Source organism: Gobius niger (assembly GCF_951799975.1).
Source record: "Gobius niger genome assembly, chromosome: 16".
In the NCBI taxonomy this organism is placed as follows: Eukaryota; Metazoa; Chordata; class Actinopteri; order Gobiiformes; family Gobiidae; genus Gobius; species Gobius niger.
In genome coordinates, this window is record NC_136867.1 from 25,936,667 (window position 1) to 25,946,965 (window position 10,299).

A 10,299-nucleotide genomic window follows, 5' to 3' on the forward strand; every position below is an offset into this window, starting at 1 on the left:
TAATAATAATAATACAATAATAATAATAATAATAATATATATTTTATATAGCCTAATGATTTAAAATTTGATTTCATTGTACATTTTCGTAAGATTTAAAAACACTATAAATAAATTGTCTTGAAAGAAAGAAAAAGAAAGAAATGCACAAACAATAAATACAAAAAAAAACGTATTTATTAAAATTAATTAAGTAAATGTCTCCCTCTGGTGCTGAAGTCAAACTGATTGTGTCTGTTTTTCTGTTGTCAATAAAGTTACGCTGACGTCATTTAAAGCAAGATGGCGGCGTGCATACCGCTGGGTGTGAAGATGTCACCCTCAACTTTACCCCGTTTCAGGCTTTTAACAGAGAAGTATTCTCCCGAAAAACTGCTACGATCTGTGACGCAGCAGTGCAGACGAGGTGAGGCCACTTGTTCATTTGCATTTCTTTATTTTAGGAGTCCTGAGACGTTTGTTTCGTCTGAAAGCTAACAGGGGGCTAGCATTAGCCGACCTCTCCCTGTTTTAAACACTTCTGTTTTCCAGCGTTCATCTGTCTGGAAAACCAAAGACAACATTTTAGATTCGTAATTCCCATCCATGTTTCTGCTGAGCGCGCCTTTGGTTCGGTTTTCCCCTGACAGACAGACAGTTTACGGACTAGAAGTCTCACCTTTGGTCTTTCCCTGGACACTCTCATGATCCTCAACATAGCCTGTAAATCAACTTCATAATTACGTTAGATTAATTTACATTCAGTAGTTAATGTACAGTTTTACCATAACGTAGAGATAATGTTCTGAGTTAGGCAAAAGCTGCTGATCCACTATCTTTATGCAAGTGCTATTGATTATTATATTTTCTGTCAGTTTCCGTTAAAACACGTTATTACAAGGGCTGCGACAAAATATCGGATCGGATTTGGATCGCAATACCACTTTATCAAGTATCGCAATACTTTCAATTTCATTGCGTTTCAGTTTCATGCAGCTAAAATCTGGAACAGTCTTCACGAGGATGTGAGACAGGCCTCAACTCTGACAATGTTCAAATCCAGGCTAAAAACAGTTCTTTTTACCAATGCATATGACTGAAAGTATTTTATCTGCACTCTCGCCTTTTACTGTAATTGATTAATTTTATGTTGATGTTTTTATTGATTCTATTTGTTTTCAACTGTGAAGCACTTTGAATTGCCTTGTGTATGAATTGTGCTCTACAAATAAACTTGCCTTGCCTTGCCTTTCAATACTTGTGTTTAGAGGCATTTTTATCATGCACTGCTTTGTTTTTCCGGTAACAGTTTTGTTTGTGACGTTTTGTGTTAAAAGGACTAGATGTAAGTTGGTCATTTTATCCTCACTACTGCCACCTCAGGTCTTACGTGCAACTACAGGTTCTATATTAAGCTCGTGCATGGGTGCTTAGGACCTGAATTAACACCTTTTTGAGTGACGGGGCAGGATTTTAGAGGCAGTTGTGGTGAACAGGCTTGAGCTCATTCTACACATTAGGACATGGCTGTAACATGTAGGGGAGGACAATACTTAATTTCAACATTTTTCAACTCCGTACAGTCCCTTTTAAAGCACTTTTCAATGTTAACACTTCAATAAATATCAAATGGCATTTGGTTTATAAACCTTGGACTGTTTTCTTGTACACATTTTAAGGTAAACACATCACTAATCATAATTACTTAGTGTATCGCAGTATCGGATCGTCCCAGCCCTAGTTATTACTGGTTTATATGTTGTTAGTTCAAAGCCCAAACCACTTGTCATTGTTAAAGTGGCTAGATGCAAGTTAGCCATTTTATACTCACTACTGCCACCTCAGGTCATACGTGTAACTGCACCTCCTATATTAAGCTCGTAAATGACGGCACTTCAAACCAAAAGTAACACCTTTTTTAGTGACAGTGCAGGATTTTAGAGGCAGTTTTAGGTCTGGGCTCATTCTACACATTAGGACATGGTTGGAACATGTAGGGGGAGGAAAATACTTAAAGGTACACTGCGTAACATTTTGGACTATACTGTTGCCATCAATACAAAACATGCTCCTAATGACCAGCTCCACACAGAAAATGCTATTACTGCAGTGAGAAATCAAAGAATGGATTTGGATGGGAACCTAACCTGTTTAAATCTCAAATTCTGCTGACGTTAGTCGACATCTCCATGGAGACGAGCTGGAGTTATGTCATGTCTTAGGAGAGCTGAGCCGCTCACAGCAAAATCACATGTTTATTTGAGGTATTTTTCGATGCTGAAAATATCTGTTAAAAAATAAAAGCTTGTATTTCAATTTTATTTTTTGGATAAAATTCTACGCGGTGTGGCTTTCATTTGAACAATTTTTAACTCTGTATAGTCCCTTTAAGTAACATTATCTTTTTATTGTTCACTTAATCACAGATAACCTTTAGAAACCGTCAATATTAAGCCATTCTAATTCTTAGCTACTATCATGGTTTGTGGCTCGTCTCTCCTCTTAGGATTATGTCAAGGATTTCCACTAATCAGGTAGATCCATAGTTAGATACAATCTTAAAAATTAGATTGACATTGTTGTTCACCTTTTTGAAATGGTCTTTTCTCAGAGTACGCGGTGACAGCGGCGCCGGTGCCGGAGGAGAGCCCCAGGTTTATCGGGCCCATGGATCACTACAACGGCCTGATCAGAGACGGGACACTGCGGGAGGACGACCACCAGAGGGCAGTGTTACAGACGCTCGACCAGCTCCACAAAAGACTGCGGGGCTACAGCAACACCCCGACATCCATTTTCTCCAAGGTGCAGGGTACAATACTTTGATAAGTAGCTGGACCAGAGACAAAGGCAAATCTTCTGCACGTGTCTCAGTTTCTTTAACAGCCTTTTATATTTGTATCTTGACAGTTCTTTTCTAAACCAAAGCCTCCAAATGGTTACTACATCTTCGGTGACGTGGGTGAGTCACACAAAACATACACACTTGTAAGATACTTTATACTCTGGGGTTTGTAATTTGTTCTGATCTTCGTTTCAGGCACTGGGAAAACGATGGTGATGGACATGTTTTATTCTTATGTCGAGACGGAGAAGAAAAAGAGGGTCCACTTTCACGGCTTTATGTTGGACGTCCATAAAAGTACGTTTGTCATGATGAGTTACGTTACAAAACAGTGAAAAATGCATGTTAGGGTTTTACTTCTCGGCTTGACCCAAATCTAAAAGCTTCAAAATAGTGACAAAAAGGAGACGTGATGAAAACAGTAAAAAAAAAAAGCATCTGAAGAGCAACAGAAAACACAATGGGAAAGCAACAAAAAATGTAAAAAAAAAAAAAAAGACAAGAATGCAACAAAAAATGACAAAAAAACCCAACAAAAAAGCAACAAAAAACGGCAAACGCAACAAAAAGCAACTAAACAGGTGACACAAAAGTGATAATAAAGCAAGAATTACACAACAAAAAAGCAACGCCCACCTAAACCGAGCATATTTTCTCCAGTTTGGCTTTACTCAAATCTAAAAGGTTCTTGACTTGTGCTTACAGCCTGTAGGTGTAACGCCTCATTTGAAAGCTAAGAACCACAAAGCTCATCTAGGCTTCATCCTCATTATGATTGACATGTTCTTGACCTTTTGGTTGTGTTTTCGTCACGTTTTGTTGCTTTTTTATGTTTTGGTCACATTTTTGTGATGTGGAAATGAAATGCTACAAAAATGTGACAAAAAACCCCCAAAGAAAATGTGGCAAAAAGTGACAAAAAAAAAGCAAAGAAAATGTGACAAAAATGTGACAAAAAAAGCAAAGAAAATGTGACAAAAATGTGACAAAAAAGCAAAGAAAATGTGACAAAAATGTGACAAAACAGCAAAGAAAATGTGGCAAAAATGTGGCAAAAAAAGCAACTCAAGAACAACGACTTAAACCAGATAACACAAACAACGATGTTGATGAGTTTTGCAGGTCTTAGCTTTCAAATGAGGCACGACACTGGCCTGTAGGCTGTAAACTCCAATCAAGAAGCTTTTAGATTTGGATGAAGCCCTCGGTTAAGGTGGGGGGAGTTCTGCCTTCCATCTTTGCTCTTGCAGACGTCCCTCCTTCATCAAAGTTAATCAGCTGTAACAGGAAGTACACTGTGAATCGCTCTAATAAAGTGCGTATTTGCAGGAATTCACCGGTTAAAGCAGAGCATGCCGAAGAGAAAAGCCGGGAAAATGGCCAAATCGTACGACCCCATCGCTCCAGTCGCAGAGGAGATCAGCGAGGAGGCCTGTCTGCTCTGCTTCGACGAGTTCCAGGTTTCTATGATAACTTTTACGGCTAATCGAACAGTCCCTACAATCACCACTACAAAGTAATTACCCTTTACTCATGTCGTTCAGGTGACAGACATCGCTGACGCCATGATCCTCAAGCAGCTTTTTGAAAACCTGTTCATTCACGGTGTCGTCGTCGTGGCCACTTCCAATCGTCCTCCAGAAGGTCAGCATCGACTCCTAACGTAAATAAAAATGTATCTTTTGTTTATACACTCTAGGTATGGGCTGAAATAAATCGTTCTGCTTTTTTGTTGACCAACTTTCCAGACATTGTCATGGATTTGGCCAATAATCGATGTCTTTTGTGTGTGTTTCTTTTAGATTTGTATAAGAACGGCCTGCAGCGGGTCAACTTTGTACCGTTTATTGCCGTGTTACAGGTAAGAAATGGGTCTGGAAATTCTGAATAGGGCAGATAATGACTGATAATATCGTCCCGGTACTTCTGGGTCAACTGGCCCTCTAAAAAATCCGCCATATTCAATGCAATAGACGAGGCCATTAGCAATACAATAAGCCCTTGAACTAAAACAGTATAAGCTACAAAACCGAGGACAATAGCTGTACGTGTCGGCGGCAAGTCCTCCAGAACCATCACACGTTCATCACACTGAACACAGGGGCTCTCCAAGGCTGTGTGCTGAGCCCCCTCCTGTTCACTCTGCTGACCCATGACCCATGAGAGTCCCAGCCTCCGTAATGAGCAACTTCTACAGAGGGACTATAGAGAGTATCCTGACCAGCTCCATCACTGTGTGGCACGGCGCCAGCACTGCCTCCTGCTGAAGGAGCCTCCAGCAGCGGAGAACATCTGCGGAGCCCCTCTCCCCTCTATTAAGGACATTTACTCCACCCGTCTCACCCGCAGGGACACTTCGCACCCATCACACTCCGTCTCTTCAAGGTAACGCCTTCAGGGAGGAGACTGTGGAATCTACGGGCCAGTTCCAATCGACTGAAGAACAGTTTCAAACACAAGGCCATTGGCAAGCTGAACTCCATGCCCTCCCTCCCCTCTTCCCCCACCCGCCGCTCCACAATCAAGGATGAGAGAAAGATCATTTCAAATCAGTCACATGGGTTGACAAATAAAAATCTTGAATCTCGAATCTTGTGCCGAATTCAAGCTAACACCTCATAGCATTCACCACTTTAATCTTGTGGCTTACAACTTTATGGAACATTTGTTAAATTACTTAATCTTAAAGTGCGCTTTCCGTTAAGGATGTTCCTCTCGCGACACAAATTAACTTCACAAAATGAACCAAATTATCTCTATAGGCTAATGAGTAGATCATCTTTCCATGAAAAGGCTCGGGCTTTGCGTCTTGGATGTTGTAGCTTAGCCTATTATCAATCCTTAGCGCGGCGCTAGCAACAACGCGGTAAACAAAACCAATATATAAAAGTGGTTAAAGCTAATATCCCTTTCATCTGCGGCGTCTTCATCCCGCTCTCACGTAAGTCTGAAGATGAACTCCTCTTCCTCACTCTCTTCTTCTGCGTGTGTGCGTAACCGCGTGCTCTTGGTTGCCGTGGCATTTTGCTATGCTATCCTTTTTTTCTTTTTAAAATGCCTTCTTTTTACAGACATTTTAAAAAGAATAAAATAGCTTTAGCACATATTTTGTCATTTATATCGGCAAGCATGTCTTCATTGTATTTCTCGTTGTATATGGTTATATATATATTTTTTTAATATTGTCTGTTATCTGCAGAAATATTGCCAAACTCTGCGGTTGGACTCTGGGATCGACTACAGGAAAAGGAACAGGCCGTCAGCGGGGAAACTCTACTTCCTGTATGAAAATAGTCACAACACTTTAATATTCCAATGATTGTAGTTCCGCTTTTTTAATCTGTGCTTTGTTTTCTTTTCCGCAGCACCAGTGAACCAGACGCAGAAGCCACGCTGGACAAGATGTTCGACGAGTTGGCCTTCAAGCAGAACGACAGTAAGACAAACCTTTACGTTTATTTCTTTCCCTTACGAGCAGAATTGGAGTTGTTTTTTAAAGCTTTCTCATCGCAGTCACTCGTCCGAGGATCCTGAACGTAAACAACAGAAAAGTGCGTCTGGAGAAAGCGTGCGGGACCATCGCCGACTGTACGTTTGAGGAGCTGTGCGACCGAGTGAGTCAAACGTTACGGATTTACAAACAGTGCTGATGGTTGGCAGAGGCTCGTCTCATTATTCACTCATTATAACATCGTGGTGGTAAAAGTAGGTGATACTTGAGGTGGGAAACATATTGATGATATATGTTGATATCGAAATCGCTATTGAGTTTGTCTCCAACATCAAGAAATGTGGGGAAAAGAGTGGAAAAAATGGGGGAGAATTGAGAAAAATGTGGGGAGAAATGAGGAAAGAAATGGGAAAAAATAGGTGAAAATTTGAGGGAAAAGTGGGAGAAAAAAAGAGGGGAAAAATATGGGGAAATGAGGAAAAAGTGGTAAAAAAATTGGGAAAATTTGGAAAAAGATGAAATGAGAAAAATAATGAAAAAATTAGGGGTAAAAGTGAGGAAAAAATAGGGGAACATTTTTAAGGAAATGAGGGCAAAATAAGGAAAAATTAGGGAAAAAATTAGGAGAAAATTGTGGAAAAATTAAAAAGAGAAAATTAGGAAAAAATAAGAAAAAATTGGGAAAAATTAAAAAGATAAAACGAGAAAAAATGTGGATAAAAATAGGGTAAAATTAGGAAAATGTGGGGAAAATGAGGAAAAATAGGGGAAAATGTAAAAAAAAAAATAGGGCGAAAATTTTGAAAAATTAAAAAGATAAAATTAGGGAAAATAAGGAAAACAATTTCAAGAGCAGCACCTTTCGCATACTTATTATGGTTTCCCTAAAAAATGTTGAAATTAATTTTTGTCAGTATCACCCAGCCCTACTTGATACTACTGGACAGGTATAGGTCAAAAGTAAAAGTTGCTCTGACATATTATTTCTCAAGTGAAAGGACTGATGTATTTGCAGCTTCAAAAACACAAGAACTGCACTTCACCCTCTGTAGCCTCTTCCTTGTGAGTCAGAAAAGCTTTTAACAGAAAGGTGCTTCCTAATCCCATGTTTTCTCGCAGCCTTTAGGGGCCAGCGATTACCTGGAGATGTCGGTGCTGTTTGACACAATCTTTATCCGACACATTCCTCTGCTGACGCTGAACAAGAAAACCCAGGCGCGGCGGCTCATCACACTGGTGGACGCTCTCTACGACCACAAGGTACCACCGGACACACCGGCGTTTTCTGTCTTTATTCGTGTCTCACGTATTGAATCCTGTGTTCGCTCAGGTTCGGGTGGTGATTCTGGCCCAATACCCACTGGAGGAGATCTTTGTTCACGCCGGGGACCACGGCCACGACGAGAGCCACATTCTCATGGACGATTTGGGGCTGAAGAGGGTGAGTCTTTGCCCCTGCACAACCAACTAAATAAAATAAAATCTACTTTCAAGCTTGTCATATTCTGTAGATAAGGTGCTGGAAATTTCAACAATCTCCTCACATTTTAACCACGTTTTTTATGTACTTTTAACATCTACCAGCACTAAATAATGACTAAACTTGTATTGAAGCCTGGATTAAATTATGACTATATCAGGATAATCTAAGAATAAATTATGACTAAACTAGGACGGAATCTTGACGAAACAAAATTATGACTAAACCAAGAGAATGAATCCTGACTAAACCAGCCACAAAAAACAAATAAAACAGAAATAAAAATATTATCAAGATGCCCCTAGAGGCCATAAGCGCCGCTGCAGGTGTCATAGCATATTGCGTTTTTTACTCATTAATTGTTCGTAAGAGTAAATACTACTCTGACAGAAAAGACAAAGGGAGAGAGGGATATTCTTCATCCAATTACACAATGGAGATAACTTTTTTCATTCAAACTTGGCTGTAAATACTGTTTAAGTGGTGCTAGCCCGCAGTTAGCTGTTAGCTTCTTCTTCGTGATTCCATTTTCTGGCCAGAGACACCAGGGGGAGATGAAAGACCCCCCAATCATCCCATTAACACTTGTATTACCCCCAGTGGGAGTACAGCAGGGGTAGGCAAGCCAAATTCGGCCCTCCAGCATAAAACCTTTGGCCCCCAAGAGAATTTTGAAGAAACATTTATTCATAAATCAGAGGCCAAATACATGAAAAGGACACTAAAATGTGGAAAATGTTGTCCGTTTTTTCACAAATCCCAGCAAAACAACCCATTAGGTCATATATTATGTGCAAAACGTATATTTGTAGAAAAAAGATACTTTACTTTAAAGCTACAATTGTGTGTTTCGGCCCTTGGTGTTTTGGCAATGAAGAATATCGGCCCCCCAATGACTCAAACATGCCTACCCCTGGAGTGCAGAAAGGATTTATTAAGGTAAACATGTTACTTAGTACTGCTTTAAAAGTTATTGGATGAACTGGAGGACAGAAAAATATTTAAATAGAATTCAAACTGGCCTCAAGTCTGAATTTCTTGGACAATAATGACTTTGCTCAACTGTTTTTACTGCATAAATTTGTAGAGGCGAAACTGTTGCCGTGCCGACCGTGTTATGTCAATGGGAAATGAGTCAAACTGCGATGGAACTTTACCTCTATCTATGTCACTTCCTGTCAGTAGCTTAAACACTCACACTACATGACGATTGTGGTTTTTTTTCCCCAACAGGATGAAGCCAGCAGCCTGTCGATCTTCAGCGGCGAGGAGGAGATGTTCGCCTTTCAGAGGACGGTGTCTCGCCTCACGGAGATGCAGACGGAGGAGTACTGGACCGAGGGAGACCGCAGTCTAAACCAGTGACACTCAGAACTATATCTTTAACACTCGATCATCCGTAAACGCCAATATGCTTCCAACAAAACAAGCCGGGAACATCACTCCGAGAGGAACTGAATGGGACTCAAACCTGAAGCTGTACAGACTGTATTTATGAAGATTTTATCGCCTTGAATTTTAAGCCGCACTTTATATGAGACTTTTAACATAAACTGCAAAAAGGGATTGACTGCAGCATATTTTGACTGGTCTACATTTATTTATTTACTTAATCAAGATGTTTGACTTGTTATAATACGCACATGGATGAAAAACTGGATTTTATTTGTTTTAAAGTGTAAATTAAGAATGGACTAAAGGTGCGTGAGCTAACTGAAGCCCGTTCATGCTAGCAATCAGTTCCAATACTTAGAATATGGAGAAAATAAAAATGAGAGAAAGGATAAAATTAGGACGACTTTGTGCTTTGAGGTTAGGATAAGGTTATGGTATACTTATTGTCCCTGTAGGGAAATTTGTCCTCTGCATTTGACCCATCCTTAGACGCCACTCGTAAGGAGCAGTTTCCAGATGTAGAGCCAGGCTGATGGTCAGTATCACCTGGCTGGAGGATTCACCTATTGTACATGTTTTTAGTGGTGGGGAAACTGGAGTAGTGATGGGTTAATGATGCCTCACACTTTCAAAAAAGCATCACACTGTATCCCACTGTGTTGGTCGGCTCATAGGCGCCATCTGGTGGTGTAAAAGCATTGCAGCAGTGAGCCTGAAAAAAAGCAAACTCCGCTCATTTATTCTCGTTCAGAAATATGAACCAGGATTGAGCTGAGAGTGAGAATTTAGAGAGAGGAAAACTGCTCTGGATAATGAAAATAGAAACAATTGAATGATAATTAATGAGAGAAGTATCAGTGATGCAACCGTCTAAAAATGAAGTCACTGACCAAGAGTTAATGAAGGATAGTGCTTGTGGTAATAACAGGGCACCAAACATATCTTGGTTTTGTTTACTAGGGCAGTGGTTCCCAACGTTTTTTGTCTTTCGTAGCCCTTTAGCCTTTCAGTGGTCAACTGCGTACCCCCTACCTCAAGGGTGTTACAGTTTATTTAGAAAGTAATTACATAAAGGTGGTATTTGTAAGAAAAAGGACAATGTTGCAGTCAAAATAAACCTAAAATTCTCCCAAAGCAACACATGAAACA

The 10,299-nt window shown here is 40.1% G+C and overlaps 1 protein-coding gene across 1 annotated transcript; it reads left to right on the plus strand.

The window, feature by feature from the left end:
* Positions 1–234: 234 nt before the first annotated feature.
* Positions 235–9,774, plus strand: afg1la (AFG1 like ATPase a). Its single transcript, XM_079573524.1, has 13 exons — positions 235–406; positions 2,591–2,784; positions 2,890–2,941; positions 3,020–3,121; positions 4,154–4,284; positions 4,369–4,468; positions 4,627–4,685; positions 6,024–6,106; positions 6,190–6,260; positions 6,338–6,438; positions 7,395–7,535; positions 7,606–7,716; positions 8,989–9,774. The coding sequence occupies exons 1-13, from the start codon at positions 283–285 to the stop codon at positions 9,118–9,120; spliced, it is 1,401 nt and encodes a 466-aa protein (XP_079429650.1). The 5' UTR covers positions 235–282; the 3' UTR covers positions 9,121–9,774.
* Positions 9,775–10,299: the final 525 nt, after the last annotated feature.

Coding starts and splice junctions, on each gene's coding strand:
- afg1la (XM_079573524.1), top strand. CDS start 283: ATGGCGGCGTGCATACCGCTGGGTGTGAAGATGTCACCCTCAACTTTA. Junction 6,107..6,189: donor GCGGGGAAACTCTACTTCCT/GTATGAAAATAG, acceptor TCTTTTCCGCAG/CACCAGTGAACCAGACGCAG. Junction 6,261..6,337: donor GGCCTTCAAGCAGAACGACA/GTAAGACAAACC, acceptor TTCTCATCGCAG/TCACTCGTCCGAGGATCCTG.